At 40.3% G+C, this 18,375-nt stretch overlaps 1 protein-coding gene across 1 annotated transcript in view; it reads left to right on the plus strand.

Annotated features, from left to right (window-relative positions):
- LOC308081455 (uncharacterized protein) overlaps positions 1-16,470 on the plus strand; it is a gene marked incomplete at both ends in the record, with an annotated part of 34,845 nt that extends 18,375 nt beyond the window's left edge. The window contains one exon of the mRNA XM_080457824.1: positions 16,460-16,470. Coding sequence (XP_080313950.1) covers positions 16,460-16,470 — 11 coding nt within the window. The remainder of the gene's footprint in view (positions 1-16,459) is intronic.
- Positions 16,471-18,375: the final 1,905 nt, after the last annotated feature.

The raw sequence follows: 18,375 nt of genomic DNA on the forward strand, positions 1-18,375 counted from the left end.
GCCCCTTTCTTGTACAGTATGTGGTAAAGGCTGTGCTCAAAAGAGTTATCTAAAAGCACACATGAGGACTCATACAGGGGAAAAGCCCTTTGCTTGTACAGTTTGTGGTAAGGGCTTTACTCAGATGGGACAAGTTAAAACACACATGAGGACTCTTACAGGTGAAAAGCCCTTTTCTTGTAAAGTTTGTGGTAAAGGCTGTACTCAGACGGGTGATCTAAAAACACACATGAGGACTCATACAGGTGAAAAGCCCTTTTCTTGTCAAGTTTGTGGTAAAGGCTTTACTCAGACGGGTAGTCTAAAAACACACATGAGGACTCATACAGGTGAAAAGCCCCTTTCTTGTAAAGTATGTGGTAAAGGCTGTCTTAACAAGGGTGATCTAACAAGACACATGAGGACTCATACAGGTGAAAAGCCCTTTTCTTGTAAAGTTTGTGGTAAAGGCTTTACTCAGACGGGTAGTCTAACAAAACACATGAGGACTCATACAGGCGAAAAGACCTTTGCTTGAACAGTATGTGGTAAAGGCTTTGCTCAGAAAATTAATCTAAAAATACACATGAGGACTCATATAGGGGGGATGCCTTACTATAAAACATGATCATTCAGTCTAAAGGCGGTTACACACCGGCGAATATGCGAATATACGCAAAATTCGGACTCGTTCCGAATAATTAAAAGACGCTTTTTTCGCTCCACGAAACTGGTTTGGAAGCTTGCATTGACTTTATAAGGTTTTTTAAAAAAAACGTATTATTCGCATCAAAAAAATCGCCCCGGTGTGTAAGGACCTTAATCCATTATGACAAGGATACTAAAGCAACGGATAACATAATCTGACAATATCAACATGACTGAATAAAATAAACATTAATAGTTTCTTGTGATGGATATGGAATTTTTATTTTATTTTTATTATTATTTGTTTAGCAGTATTCCCTCCAGCTCATTTACTTAATCAGTTACTGGTAGTACAATATGAGCTCACTGTGTCTGTCCACATTTGTCAGGATTTGACAACTCATATTCATTAATATTCATCTAATAATTATTATGTTCATTGATATGCAGTAAATAATGGTGCAGTATAGTGCTGACAAGCTGCTGGGTTTGTGTAGCTGTTCACTGTGTGTTGACCTGTCTCTCACTGAACGTAGTCCTTCTGCGCATATAGTGCATTTGTAAAAAACTAGACAGTGTGTTGATGTGGGACTATACAGTAACACCTCCCCTTTGTCTGTGAGTGGAGAAACACTTCCTCCCACCTGCTCTCAGCTCTCCTCCAGTTAACTGCAGTCAGGGCTATTTCAATGTGAAAGGCGCATAACAAAAGACACCATGGTGATGATGGGCCATCATCAGAGATATTTACATAGACACAAGTTTCAATGTCTTCATCAACATTCTGACTGTTTTGTCTTCACCAAAGAAAGCAAACCTCAAGATGTTAATGGTTCATTTCTAAAGTGATACAAAATATTTTGTGTAATATAATGGACAGTTTAGATGATAAAAAAGGTGATTCTACTTTGTTGGTGAATAAAATAAAGTGATGATCTGTGATCTGTGTTGTTAACACATGTTCAGATTTTTTTCGTAAATGCTATGCTATTTTCAAATAGTTATTTTCCAAAAGTAAAAAAAGTCATAATTTTGATGATATATTAACCACTTTGTTAACTTTTTTGCCTATTATGACATGCCCAGAATAGGGTTGCGTTCATGTGGTTAGCTAGGGTCCCCCTGAAACACCCTAAACTAAAGGATCCCTATTTTTTTAAATTAGAGTGAAAATCTGCAGATAGGGATTTGGAGACTCTTTATGGTGTTGAGATGATAATGCTTAAAATACGTTTGTAAAATCTCGTCTCCTGTCTTTTTCAGGATTTGGCTGATCAAGGCCCTTTAAACCGCACACAGAATGGGGGAGTGTTTACTAATGAATGATATTTCAGTACTTTTAAATGTTGAGTTTCTTCAACTACCAAACACATGAGATGCACTAAACAGACATCATTATATCAATCATATAAACTATAAAGAATACATCACATGGATGCACCTGGGATGTATCATCAGTGTTGGAGCCATCCCGATCCACCCTATGCCTGGGGTCATAGAGTGTTTCGGGTCTCGCAACATACACCCTCGCCCAGGTGACCCAGCCGGGGTTGATCAAGCCCCAACTTACGTCCCACGGTCAGTCCTATAGGGAAAGACAGGGCCAATCAGTCCGCTTCTCCAGAACTACTCTGCCGGAACTCGGGGGAGGCTCTGGCACGTGGAGGGACTAGGCTCTGTGGGTGGCCTCCTGGCCGGGCTCCTCCTTCGTCTCACCAGGTCCAGGACCTGAGCGCTGTACCAGATCCTCTGCACCATCCCGATCCAAACATTTCCTTCTGGCATGATGGTTCCTTGGGCCGATACCACTAGATTGGGCCGTCAAATGGTATTATCTCCACTTGCGGTTTGCTTGAATGGCCCTCCTAAAGGCCTCACAGTGGGTTTGTTGGGCTTCTTCCTCACGGAAGACACAGGCAGGGGCACTAACCCATACTGCTCCCGGTATGCCGTCTACATTCCGGCTGTCACACGTCTCTCCGGTGGTCACCAAACTATTCCTGGTTGTCACGTAGTCTAATTCCTATGAGCCACTATAAATCGAGTCACTAACTATAAAGAATAAATGGTGTCTCTAGTTCTTTATCTGCCAGATCAGTGGATCTCAATGTAGGGTTTGGGGACCTAGGGGTCCTTGGCACAGTTCCAGGGGGTCCCCAGCCAAATGATTGATAGTTAATCTTCATCATTCCAATATATTAAAATAAATGTAACAAGAAAACTATTTTTAATGTGATCATAATTTCACTGTGATCTCATACCTACAGTACAGTGAAGGTATTATGGACCGACAATATTGGACTGAATCATTCCTAATAACAAAAATGTCCTTATATTTGGGTTCCAGAGATAAACATCTTGTCAAATGGAGTTATGTGGTCTAATGCAAATCTAATGTGGGGTCCTTGAAATTAGAGTTTGAGAATCACAGATGTAGATCAACGACAACCACGTCTAGATACTAGAATGTGTAAATTATTCAATGAAAAGTATCAGTACCAGTAAAGTTGAATCCAATGTGCTGGGGTCCCCAGAAAAATAATGATTACATGTAGAAGTAAATAGGCTACTAACAGAATGAACAAGACTTTTTCACTATTATATCTGTAATGCTTACAGTCATGTAATTATGTACCATTCTGCCAAATGAAAGACCATCTCCTATATCATGAAACAGTTCAAAAGAACCCTTATAGAATTGGGTGTTCATACATTTTGTCATTATAATTATAAATGCTTACACAATGTAGAATATACCAATGAGTAGAGCAAGCAGTGTGTAAATGTAACCGTTTTATTTAGAAAAATGTATGTAGTCAAAGGTCTTCATCAGCAGTTCCTTCATTTTGGCAGGCTGACGACACCAATTTCTGTCCTGTCATTGGAAAGAACACATTAGATTAGACTTGTAGTTTACATGGATATCACCCGACGTGATACCTAATTTATTCTTAGTTGCATGCGCACCGAAAATAGCAGACCTACAAGCTCACAAAGTGTCGAGTCCGCGACGCGTTGTGAGCTTGTAGATCTGCTATTTTCAGGACCTGACGTCGTGTACTCAGTAGCTCTGAAATATGTCAGTCATGGCGGAGCTTCAACCTGGTGTTTGCACTTTCTACATGTACAGACCGTACATCTACATAAACGTTCAGATTTCAAATATAAAGTGCTGACCTCATGCCACGGATGTTACAATTTGAATCGGGTGGGTCTAAGTACCAGTATCTTACGTATTGTTTAATAAAAAGCATTTTAATCCAATCGTGGCCATTTTCTCCTCATGCTTTCAATTACGCGACCTTATCGGTTGGGAAGTGTATTGCACTCTGATACATTATACATCTATGAGAAAATGGCCACCGTTCGGATTTAATGTTTTTCTATTGAACAATACGGAAGATATACGGGTACTTAGACCCACCCGATTGCAATTGTAACATCCGTGGCAACGGGGTAAGAACTTTATATTTGAAATCTGACCGTTTATGTAGATGAACGGGCTGTAAATGGAAAAAGTGCCAAAACCAGGTTGAAGTTCCGCCATGACCGTCATGTTTCAGGGCTACAGTCAAAGTAAACGATAACTAACTTTCCGTATGCACGCCACGGCTCCACAAATCCAATAATAAAAGATTGATGCCAGCACTCACGTTGTGTCCCTCATGTATAGGATAGGACAGGCTACTGTGTGAGTTCCACCAAGAATCATCCCGACGCGTTGCTGCTCCTCGTCCGCCACAGCAGCTACTGCTGCCCGCCTCGTCCCTGCGCTGCGGTTGTTCTTCGGTGTACTCGGGTTCAAATAAGTAACCCTGCTGTATTTCTGACTCCGAGATAACGTAAAAATAGTCATCTTCCTCCATAGATTGGTCGGACTTTCATATGTTTGGAGACGCCATGATTGTGCATGTGAGGTAGCTAATGGGAGTGGCCGAGTGGGGAAAGAAGGGTGTACGAAATGTTAGGGAGACACCCTCAGGGGCCAGTCCTTTGAGCCATGGGGGTTGGTTTGGATTTGAACTACAGCTGTAGTCACCTGCAGTCATGTAGTGCGGACATGAGGTGAGAACCTGCGGAAAACGTCATTTGACGCTATGGGGAGCGTTTTTCTCAAAATCTGCGAAGTGTCCCTTTAAGTAACATCTCCCTTTTGTCTTGGAGTGGAGAAACACCTCCTCCCAGCTCTCCTCCAGTTAAATGCAGTCAGGGTAATGGACCCTCAATGTGAAAGGCTCATAACAAAAGACACCATGATGATGATGATCATCATCAGAGATATTTACATAGACACAAGTTTCAATGTCCTCATCAACATGCTGACTGTTTTGTCTTCCCCAAAGAAAGAAAACCCAGAGATGTTCACATAGTTAATAGTTCATTTCCAATGGGATTTTTTGGGTGTGCAATAAATGGTCAGTTTAGATGATGAAAAGGGTTAGTATACTGGTATGTGAATAAAATAAAGTGATATTGTGTGTTGTTAACATTCTTCAAGATTATTCCCAAATCAAACGCATTGTTTGTAAATAGCTGATCCACAAGCTCACAATGCACCACGCTATTTTCAGATATCTTAAGTATAAAACAGGTTAAAATAGTCTGGATTTGATGCTATGAACAACTTTGTTGACTGCCCCCCCCCCTCTTTCCCCCTTTTCACAACATCTTGACCAACTTAGCTGATGTAAAAGTTCACAAAGTGTTGAATTGCAACGCATTGAGAGCTTTTAATTTGCCAATTTTCTGTGAATGTTTGCATTTTATGACATGCCCAGAATAGGGTTGCTAGGGTTCATGTGGTTTGCTAATTTTGCTGGGGTCCCCCTGAAACACTCTGAACTAAAGGAACCCATTTTTTTATGTATCTATTTTTTAATTAGAGTGAAAATCTGCAGACAGAGATTCTTTAGGGTGTTGAGACGATAATGCTTAATATAATTTATATAATCAGGATTTGGCTGATCAAGGCCCTTTGCACTGCACACAGAGTGGGGGAGTGTTTACTAATGAATGACATTGTTTCAGTTCTTTTAAATGTTGAATTTCTCCAACTACCACCAAACACATGCGATTCACCAAACAGATATAAGTATATCATGGTGTCTCTAGTTAGTTCTTAATTTGCCATATTGTAGATCAGTGGATCTCATTGTAAGGTTTGGGGACCTCCAGGAGTCCTTGACAGGGTTCCAGGGGGTCCCCAGTTAAATGATTGATAGTTCATCTTGATCATTCCATTCCAATATATTCAACTAAATATAACGAGATAACTATTTTGATCTCCATACCTACAGTACATAGACAGTAAAGGTATTATGGACTGACAATATTGGACTGAATCATTCCTAATAACATAAATAGCCTTAGATTTGGGTTCCAGAGATAAACATCTTGTCAATTGGAGTTAAATGTGGTCTAATGCAAATCTAATGTGGGGTCCTTGAAATTAGAGAGTTTGAGAATCATGTAGATCAACAACACCCAAGTCTAGACACTAGAATGTGTAAATTGGGGGATACTTGGAGACAATGACACACCTAGTGTGTGTAAATTATCTGTGCTGTGCCAAGTGGGCCGGCCAGACACATTTAAAATGCAAATAGCAATACGGTATAGTAGAGTGTGTGTGTGTGTGTGTGTGTGTGTGTGTGTGTGTGTGTGTGTGTGTGTGTGTGTGTGTGTGTGTGTGTGTGTGTGTGTGTGTGTGTGTGTGTGTGTGTGTGTGTGTGTGTGTGTGTGTGTGTGTGTGTGTGTGTGTCAGATCAAACACAACTCTCAGTGAGGGAGGACAGCTTTCCACAGCTAGAGGCTCTATCTTCACTTACACACCTCGTCCACCAGGGGGCGAAAATACACTAAGAAGGCAACAGTGCCTGGATCCTTCAATGCGCATGTGTGAAACACGTTGAGCCGGAAGTAAGTGCGTTTTCTGATCTTGGTGAAAAACGTGTCAAATGGAGTCTGTACGGCTGAAGATAAATGAACACATGACGTCGGTGGGAGAGGAGATTGTGTGTTTTGAACAAACAAAAGCGTGGTGCTGATGTTTGTTGTGTGAAGCTTGTCAGAGTGTTTGTGTTGGAGCGCCTCAGTGCCTGCAGAGTTCATGTGCAACCTCTTCCAGAGAGAGATAGAGACACTAGAAACTCTGCTGGAGAGACAAAACCAACTGCCGGACATCGATTTGGATATGGACTTCGATATACACACTGCAGGTATGTCTGAATAACTTTTATTTGTCACATCAATGTCCAGTCTAGTAATGTACACCCATTTATACACAGTAAATATATACAGTATATTATACACAGTTACACATACACATCTATCTATCTATCTATCTATCTATCTATCTATCTATCTATCTATCTATCTATCTATCTATCTATCTATCTATCTATGGAGACCCCCTGGACCCCCCCCCCCCTCCTCCCATGGACCCCTGGGGGGAGGGGGGCACTGATCATCAACACAAATACAATATGGCATGTAACGGCTAAATAAACTAAATATGGACATACAGTATATTATCTGAGATATACCTGCTAACATTATAGTATGCATATTTATAACATCTGCACAACATACTGGGTATTGAAATGAAAGTGAAGAAATGTTTGGTAGTTCAAGAATTAAACTCATTCATATCCCACTGAGCATTTTTCGGGCTATTAGACGTCTAAATGACGTCTAAATGGCACCTAGCCGTCTAGGCTAAATCCGGTCTATGAGTGGTCTAGATTTGAACGTTTTTTCAACGTCTAAACATAGCCTAGACGTTGTTTCAACGTCTAGTGAACGGCTATACGTTTATATCAAGACGTTTAAATAACGGCTATTAAACGTCAAGTATTGTTTTAGACGTCAGGCAAACGTTGAAATTGAACTCCATTTTAGACTTTGTTTTTAATTTAAAGGTTGAAATGCAGACATCATTTAGACGTCTAGATTAATCTATATATAGGCTCACAATGATCACTAGATATAATTAAATCTAGACGTCTAAAGGATGTCATTTAAACGTCTAGATTAAAAAATATATATATAAAAAAATATAGACGTTTGAATAACGTCTAAATGCCGACTATAAGCATGTTCTACCTTTAAAATGTATAAAACTTTTCACATGAAACCCAATTTCTGAAAAATTTAAAGCCTGCAAAACTAAAAGCAGACCATGTTGCATTGAAATGCTTACCTTATTGCAAATGGTAATGTAGACACGATGTCCTGATCATTTAATTACATTTTACTACAGTGTTCCTAGTTCCCTTCAGCATTCTACAACTGTCAGTTTAATTTCAATAGCAAGACATTTTTATTTCACATTTAAACAATGAAAACCATACGAAAGCTTTATACAATCAATTTTAATTGACATTTCTTAAAAAAACATCTCAAACTTAGGAGAATTTTGGACTAATGTTTTCTTACCTTTTCTATGACGTTATGATATCTTAGGATGGAGTTATGACATTTTTCTACTGTACGATTCATCCTAAGATATCATAATGTCATAGAAAAGGTAAGGAAACCTTAGTCCAACATTCACCTTTAACTCTTTAACTGCCAGAGTATTTTCATAAAGTACTCCCCCAGTGCCAGCAATTTTCGTGTTTTTTTATTTTTATATTTTGAAATTTTTGTGTTTTTTAAAGACACAGCACAAATCCGCCACTAGAGAGCAGCACATGACAGCTTGATCAGCTCGTTGGCTCACTGGCACCCTTCTTGAGAGATTAAACAGTGAAATACATGAAAACGGATGTGACGTGGTCTCAGATTGTCCGATCGGCCAAAATTACGATGTGATACACGACGGCGATGACTGATCGTCACCCAGACCATAGATTATAGAAGAGAACCTGTCCGTTCGTTTGTTATACCGTGTGAAAAACCGTGTGTTTACCTATTATGGACGAAAATGAAAAAAAAAAAATCAAAACCGGAAACGGAACCCAGGTCATGAAACCGGATGCAGATGTGGGTGAAGTAAGTGGAACTCGAAAATAAGATTGAATATTAAGCAGCATAGCGCAATCAGAGATTAAACAATGAACGCGCGTCCAACGCGTCTAACGCGTGGGTGGATTAAGTAGCAATTGACGCGTTGGACGGGTGCCTTAGACAAACTGCAATTATTATTTTTTTAACAAACTGCAAATATTCTGGGAACATATTGATTAGGTCAAGGGTCTTCAACGTTTTCAGGCCAAGGACCCCCTAGCTGAGATAGAGAGATGAAGCAAGGACCCCCTCTATATTGTATAAAATTGTGTTTCAGATTACACTTTTTTTGTTCTCTTGGTCTGCTCTTTTTTCCCCTCTACACCTCTTTGCCGAAAATAGCCGATCTACAGCTCACAACGCCTCGCGCTGCGTTGTGAGCTTGTAGATCGGCTATTTTGGCTTAAGTTCTCCTCAGAAAAGGGATATTAGGTTTCAAGTGGTTAAGGTAAAAACATTATAATAATAATCATAACAAAGATTTGGCGGACCCCCTGTAGTAACTCTGAGGACCCCCTAGGGGTCCCGGACCCCCTGTTGAAGACCCTGGATTAGGTCTCAGTAAACAAAGCACAAAAAAACAGACAGATGAAAACCTGACAAATTCTTATAGAGCCATCTGCTGGTCAAATCAAGTGGATAAGGATAATTCCTTTTAACAGGACGTTCATGAAAGTCCTTGCGGGCTTGTTTCCAATGAGGTCCTGTGAGCAATTAGGGGTTAAGAGTCTTGCTCAGGGACACATTTCATTTCATCGACACATATGCTGGCGTGGCCTGGAATCGTACCTGGGGCAACCAGGGCCTCTGGCTCCCTAGGCGGGCTCACTAACCACTCAGCTATGGCCGCGCCTTAAGTAATAGCAAGTTCTTACTTTGTGACAAAATAAAGTGGCCTATACGTACATACATAATATAATCTGCCGAGGTTTGTAACCAACTTCACTTTTTCTGACAGCCAGACACTTTTAGGGAAGAATAATAAAAGAACAAAAACTTGGTTGACATGCATTTGTTTGCTACAACAGGTAACCTGCACATGAAAACTGGAATTATTCAACTATCTATCTATCTATCTATCTATCTATCTATCTATCTATCTATCTATCTATCTATCTATCTATCTATCTATCTATCTATCTATCTATCTATCTAGTCCCCCTGGACCCCCCTCCCAAGGACCCCTGGGGGGGAGGGGGCACTGATCTTCAACACAAATACAATATGGCAAAGTAACAGCTAAATACAGATACTAAATATGGACATACAGTATATCTGAGATATACCTGCTAACAGTATAGTATGTAGATGTATAACATATGCACAACATGTTGCACTGGGGATTGAAATGAAAGTAAAGATATGTTTGGTAGTTCAAGAATTTAGATTGTTTTACTTATTCACATGCTATGTAAAACAATACAAAAAAACACTGAAACAATGTCATTTATTAGTAAACACTCCCCACTCTGTGTGCAGTGCTGATAAAACCCAGAATTCAGCACATTTTCAAAAGTGAAAAAGGGTGGCATGACGGCGTATCATTGTAATGTCCACACACTTGTTTTTAGTTTTTTTTAAGCTATTTTATTCACAGAGAAGTAACATTTTGTTACCTAAACGGACAATTCCACAGAAGAACTTGATCAATAGCAAAACCTCGAAATGAACATTTGACAGAATCAGAATTCACGTTTGCCTCATCACAGGTTTACAGGTGTAAAGAAGTGAAAAGAGTGAATGTGTCTGGGTTTGCTTTCTTTGGCAAAGAAAAACAGTCAACATGTTCAAAAGACATTGAAACTTGCATCTATGTAAATGTGTCTCTGATGATGGCCCATCATTACACTCTCTTTTGTTATGAGCCTTTCACATTGAAATTGACCCTGACTGCAGTTAACTGGAAGAATGTGAGGAGATGGGAGGAGCTGTTTATCCTCTCCAAGATAAAAAGGTGGTGTTTTCACTCCAAATCTCCACACTGTCCTCCTGCTCAGACTCCAGGACACACCACAGTTAAACTCTCTGGACACACCCCGGCCCAAACACACGACAACTCACAGTGAGGGAGGACAGACTGTCTTTCCACAGCTACAGGAGGCTCTATCTTCACTTACACACCTCTTCCACCAGGGGACGAAACGCACAAGAAGGTGAAAAACGTGTCTTGAAGGAGGTAAAAACGTGTCAAATGGATTCTGTACGGCTGAAGATAAATGAACACATGACGTCGGTGGGAGAGGAGATATTGTGTGTTTTGGACAAACAGCAGTGTGGTGCTGATGTTTGTTGTGTGAAGCTTGTCAGAGTGTTTGTGTTGGAGCGCCTCAGTGCGGCTGCAGAGTTCATGTGCAACCTCTTCCAGAGAGAGATAGAGACACTAGAAACTCTGCTGGAGAAACAAAACAAACTGCTGGACATTGATTTTGATATGGACATCGATCTACACACTGCAGGTATGTCTGTTACAAACACAACATCAATCTACACACTGTATGTCTGTTACACACATGTCCATTTTGATATGGACATCGATCTACACACTGCAGGTATGTCTGTTACAAACACAACATCAATCTACACACTGTATGTCTGTCACACACAACATCAAACTACACACTGCAGGTATGTCTGTTACACACACAACATCAAACTACACACTGCAAGTATATCTGTTACACACACAACATCAAACTACACACTGTAGGTATGTCTGTTACACACAAAACGTCAAACTACACACTGCAGGTATGACACAGTGTTTGCATGGGGAAGTTTTGTCAGGTTGTAGATCTGTTTCTGTGCATCATTGCTTGTAAATCAATAGACCAACCATTAGGTTCCGTTTTGATGACTGAGTTTAACTCCCCCCTCCACACACATATTCTCACACACCTACTTTTATATACATAATATATATCTATAGTCCAGAGTCTATATATAGTCTAGTGACTAGTCCTTATTTATGTCACATCAAAGTCCTTATTAGTTTTGCTCTAATTATTTTGTGCTGTATTCCTTCATTCCAGACCAGTGTGTGGAGTCCAGTCTGCAGGTGAAGATCAGTTCTCCAGCCAGGACCGTTTCTATTAAACAGGAACCTGAAGACCACCTTGAACAGGAACCTGAAGACCACCTGGACCCCAGTAAGTTTTAAGCACTCTTTATTTATTTTATTGGTGACAGTGATCCGGTACAGAGGGTTTACCTCAGTACGATGGTTCGGTTGTAAAAGTATTAATGGGTTCACTGAAGCTGTGCAGTTAATTCTACTTCAGTATTAACTAATCAGAAGACTCACTGATCTAACATTTACAAGTAATTACTTAAAAAAATTATAGGGACCACCTCTTATTCAGGGACCGCCTCTCATGAGAGCTGCAATGTAAACAAACAACGGCCACATTATTTTCAGCACAGAGCACAGAAGAGTTTATTTACAGCTGAAGTTCTTCCAACTACTAAAGACAAAAAACAAGAAACAAAGGAAAATAAAGCAATTAAAACAGCTGAGATTTTTGAGTGAGTCTGCAGTCTTTATTTTTTATTTGTTGAACTTGTGTTTTTGTGGATATATGTGCACCAGTTTTTCACAAAGCAGAGGGAACACTGCATGATATCATGTAAAGTTCTATAGAGTCTCATTGTATCTTTTTTCCTAGACTTCCTGCTCGCCCATGTGTGTAAAGAGGAGGTTTCCCCTGAAGAGGAGTGGAGCTCCAGTGTGGTCCAGGAAGAATCAAAATCTCCAAAATATGAGAGGAGCCCCAGTCTGGTCCAGGAGGAACCACAAATTCCACATATTAAAGAAGAACAGGAGCAGCTACTTCAAAGACCAGAAGAGGCTGGTGGGTCAACGTTGACATTACTAGCAGTGAAAAGTGAAGATGATGATGAAAACAGAGAGACAGAGCCTGTAGCCAGCACCTCAACTGAACACATGAAAACACAACCTGATGTAGAGGACTGTGGAACATCACAAGCAACCAGTGATGACCAGCTCCTCTCTTCTCACTGTTCTGAATCGGACACCGAAGACAGTGATGAGTGGGAGGAGACTAGGGGAGATCAGTCAGCTTTAAAAACACTGAAATCACACAAGAAACAAAATATGGGAGGACAGCACAAGCTGTCCCAGGACCTGAAATCGTCTCCTCTCTCCATGAGGAGTCACGGAGAGAGGAAAAGTTTTAGTTGTACAGAGTGTGACAAAATATTTACTCGTAAGTCACATCTGAAGAGACACACAATGATTCACACAGGGGAAAAGCCCTTTGCTTATACAGTATGTGGTAAAGGCTGTGCTCACAAGAGTCATCTAAAAGCACACATGATGACTCATACAGGTGAAAAGCCCCTTTCTTGTAAAGTATGTGGTAAAGGCTGTCTTAACAGGGGTGATCTAACAAGACACATGAGGACTCATACAGGTGAAAAGCCCTTTTCTTGTAAAGTATGTGGTAAAGGCTTTACTCAGACGGGTCATCTAAAAACACACATGAGGACTCATACAGGTGAAAAGCCCTTTTCTTGTACAGTTTGTGGTAAAGAATTTGTTGAAAAGGGTACAGCAAAAAGACACATGAGGACTCATACAGGTGAAAAGCCATTTTCTTGTGCAGTTTGTGGTAAAAGCTTTGCTGTGAAAAGTACTCTAAAAACACACATGAGGACTCATACAGGTGAAAAGCCCCTTTCTTGTACAGTCTGTGGTAAAGGATTTGCTACAAAGACTCATCTAAAATTACACATGATGACTCATACAGGCGAAAAGCCCTTTTCTTGTACAGTTTGTGGTAACAGCTTTGCTAGAAAGGGTAATCTAAAAATACACATGAGGACTCATACAGGGGTGAAAGCCTTTTAGTGGAAGTCAGTCACATAGACACATATGTGATCATTCATTCATCAATCCAGGATGAAAATATCAAAGCAGAGGAATCACACAATCTGACAATATCAACATGACTGACGAGGCGCTCGGATGGCGCAGTGGAACAGTCCCTGCTCAACACCACGGATGTTGTGGTGATTTGATTTTCATTACTTCTACATAGTTGTGTGTCTTTAGGTGTTTTGTAAACTTAACAAACCATGTTTATACACCAGGGGGGGGGGGGGGGCATTGATAATGTTTGTATTTGTTTCGTCTAATAAAGGTTTCTCCTCTACAGGTCCTCTCTGTTTGCTTTATCATTACATAAACGATATCAGAAAATGTGTTGTACCCATAACTACTGTGATCAATACAGGAACAATCACTGCTTCATTTTACAGCCTGCATATCTTGTGCTTAAATTATTACTACAGAATACATGATTAAAGTAAGTATTCATGTTACAGTCTGCATACCTAGTTGTTGTTATAATTAATGTCTCCCCCAGGCCGAGACAATGCTTTTGCCCCTGTCCGTCCGTGTGTCCTTGTGTGTGTGTGTGTGTGTGTGTGTCCGTCTGTCTGTGAACAGCTAATCTCTGGCACAGTTGGCCCGATCAACGTGAAACTGGAGGCCAGATTAAGAGCTGAACCAGTTGCCCAATGTTTTCACATCGGTCTGTTCAGCCAGCAGTGCTGATAGTCATGTGATCAACATGGATCTGTCCGATAAATCTTTTTTTGTTTCTTCATAGAATTAAATCTATTTGTTGGCTGAACTTTTGCACTGTAGACCACACATTAAAATGACATTAACAATTGACAAGACAGCCTACAGACACAGTCTGCTTGAATAAAAAAATTACAAAGATTTCTTTGCTCTGGCTCCTCATCTGAAAACAGAGTCGGTGGCCAAATTAAATAGATCTGCCACAATATTAGATGATAAGACTGGCAGATAGGTTGCACCAGCATCTTACAGGAGTAGGTATCAGCCAAGCAGTGAATCCCTACACAGTTATTTTCATGCATGAGACTCTCCATGTAACGACAGCAGGCCTCTTGAACAGCTGTGACATTTAACAAGTGTGCTGTTGCTAGCAGGACCTGGACCAAATAAAATGATACCCTTGTTAAGCAGAGCTGTTGGACAAAATGGAGTTAATGACAGGGGAACTCTGTTCCTCCGTAGCACAGAATCACATCACAGTATTCATTTTTGAGCAGTCTGTTTAGGCTCTCCAACATCTTGTAGGGATGTGTCTTCTCCATGAGCACAAGTCATGTCTCCTCTATGCAACAGGAGGAGCTGGAATAAATGGTCAGAGAGCAACAATTGTTTGCATGAAGTATGAATGAAGTATTCAATCAATCAAGTGTCCTCAGGTATTCACCCATGGGGTTTGAATAATAAAAAAAATCTGAACACTGACATATAATTCAATCAGACCCAAGACTCAACACTGTTTTTAAAGAAGCCCCAGCTGTGGTCTTTAAACGCCCTCCCAATTTGATGGACCAGTTGGTGAGATCTTATACACCCGAACAGAAGAAAAGCACCCTTTTGGATGACATTCCCGATGGGAACTACAGGTGCGGTAGTTGTGCCCAATGCGGCTTCACTACCGAGTGTAACTTTACATTACTTGGAAGTTGGGATGCAACTGAAGTTGTTAATTCATAATTTACAGTTTCTTCTATAGAAATGTAGTGGAGTCAAAACTACAATATTAGTTGTTTTAGGATCAAAACTACAAGCTACAAGCTCACAACACGTCACAATGTATAACATGTTGTGGGCTTCTAGATGGGCTATTTCTGAAAAGGTTAAAAAATGTAGGGAAATGTTGGTACTTTTACTTGTAAGTATATTTTGATGTCAATACTTTTGTACTTTACAATAGTACAATCACATTGTAACAATTACTCAATAATCACATTGTAACAATTACTCAAACTTAAATGGGCTCCTTTCTTACTCATTACCTTAGCAGAATAGCAGACAACTTCAGAGGATAAGGTTTATTATCATCCAACGATAGTCCTTACCTGTAACTTCAGATATCTTACACCAGTGTGTTTTCTCATAAGGTCACTTTAAAGAAGAGTGCAGTCTGAAAGTTGAACTGAAGTGATAATGGTCGCTTATCTATGTTCTGGGGTCTGACCGTCTGAGCAGGACACTGTGTTAATGTAGGAGTAAGTGGTATAACACCTCCCTTTTGTCTTGGAGTGGAGAAACCCCTCCTCCCACCTCCTCCCAGCTCTCCTCCAGTTAACTGCAGTCAGGGTCCATTTCAATGTGAAAGGCTCATAACAAAAGCCACCTAGATGATGATGGGCCATGACGGTGATGATGGGCCATGGTCAGAGAAACATTTACATACACACAAGTTTCAATGCATTTTGCTTCATTGATTGCTTTTCTTTGCCAAAGAAATGAAACTTCTAGATGTTATGTGAAATACATATAGTCAGTTTCATCAACTGGTATGTGAATAAAATAAAGTTATGATCTGTGTCGTTAATATGTTTTATAATTCCAAAATCAGAAAAAGGCAATTTTTATAGAAAACAGACCTTTCCCAGATGAACTGAGAAATCTAGATGGTATTGCACAAGATCAGAAACTTATTTTGGCCCTAAACCATTCAAAGCTTTATAGACCAACAGTAGTATTTTGACATAAATTATTTGATTTAATAACTGGAGTGAAATGCTCTTGGTATTAGTAAGGACTCCAACAGCAGCATTCTGAATACACTGCAGTCATCTGATTGATTTTCATTGATTGAAAACAGTTTGTTTTCAGTGGTATTTTTGGGGATTAGAGTGAAAATGTGCAGACACTGATTTGGAGACTCTTTATATGGGGCTGAAACGATACTGCTTAATATCATTTCAACACCTCTCCTCTCCTCTCATCTCCTCTCCTCGTCTTTTCCAGGATTTGGCTGATCAAGGTGTTTTCTTCAACACACACACACGCGCGTGCGCGCGCACACACACACACACACACACACACACACACACACACACACACACACACACACACACACACACACACACACACACACACACACACACACACACACACACACACACACACACACACACTCAGGAGGTGAGAGACCGGCTGACCTTATTGGTGTCTTATTTGCATTTTAAATTGTGTTGACCAGCCGTCACAGCACAGTTAATCTACACAGTTAATCAGAATCACTTTTATTTGTCACATCAATGTCCAGACTAGTAGCCTAATGTACACCCATTTATACACAATAAATATATACAGTATATTATACACAGTTCTGTCATTTGGTCCAGAATTCCTTTACGGTGTATGTGCTGTAGGTACATCTATCTATCTATTTATCTATGGAGACCCCCTGGACCCCCCCCCCCCCCCTCCCATGGACCCCTGGGCGAGGGGGGCACTGATCATCAACACAAATACAATATGGCATGTAACGGCTAAATAAACTAAATATGGACATACAGTATATTATCTGAGATATACCTGCTAACATTATAGTATGCAGATTTATAACATCTGCACAACTGGGTATTGAAATGAAAGTGAAGAAATGTTTGGTAGTTCAAGAATTAAACTCATTCATATGCTATGTAAAAAAAATCACTGAAACAATGTCATTTATTAGTAAACACTCCCCACTCTGTGTGCAGTGCTGATAAAACCCAGAATTCAATACATTTTCAAAAGCGAAAAAGGGTGGCATTACGGCGTATCATTGTAATGTCCAACAAACACATTTTTTATTCACAGAAAAAGTTCACAGAAAAGTTACATTTTTTTTATCTAAACAGACAATTCCACAGAACTTGATCAATAGCAAAACCTCGAAATGAACATTTGACAGAATCAGAATTCAATTTTGCCTCATCACAGGTTTACAGGTGTAAAGAAGTGAAAAGAGTGAATGTGTCATGGGTTTGCTTTCTTTGGCAAAGAAAAACAGTCAACATGTTGATGAAGGAAAATACATTGAAACTTGCATCTATGTAAATGTGTCTCTGATGATGGCCCATCATTACACTGTCTTTTGTTATGAGCCTTTCACATTGAAATTGACCCTGACTGCAGTTAACTGGAAGAATGTGAGGAGATGGGAGGAGCTGTTTCTCCTCTCCAAGATAAAAAGGTGGTGTTTTCACTCCAAATCTCCACACTGTCCTCCTGCTCAGACTCCAGGACACACCACAGTTAAACTCTCTGGACACACCCTGGCCCAAACACACAACTCGCAGTGAGGGAGGACAGACTGTCTTTCCACAGCTACAGGAGGCTCTATCTTCACTTACACACCTCTTCCACCAGGGGACGAAACGCACAAGAAGGTGAAAAACGTGTCTTGAAGGAGGTAAAACGTGTCAAATGGAGTCTGTACGGCTGAAGATAAATGAACACATGACGTCGGTGGGAGAGGAGATATTGTGTGTTTTGGACAAACAGCAGCGTGGTGCTGATGTTTGTTGTGTGAAGCTTGTCAGAGTGTTTGTGTTGGAGCGCCTCAGTGCGGCGGCAGAGTTCATGTGCAACCTCTTCCAGAGAGAGATAGAGACACTAGAAACTCTGCTGGAGAAACAAAACAAACTGCTGGACATTGATTTTGATATGGACATCGATCTACACACTGCAGGTATGTCTGTTACAAACACAACATCAATCTACACACTGCATGTATGTCTGTTACACACACAACATCAAACTACACACTGTAGGTATGTCTGTTACACACATAACGTCAAACTACACACTGCAGGCATGACACAGTGTTTGCATGGGGAAGTTTTGTCAGGTTGTAGATCTGTTTCTGTGGATCATTGCTTGTAGATCAATAG

The sequence above is a fragment of the Gymnoscopelus braueri genome (genome assembly GCF_963280865.1).
Source record: "Gymnoscopelus braueri genome assembly, contig: SCAFFOLD_101, whole genome shotgun sequence".
Classification (NCBI taxonomy): domain Eukaryota; kingdom Metazoa; phylum Chordata; class Actinopteri; order Myctophiformes; family Myctophidae; genus Gymnoscopelus; species Gymnoscopelus braueri.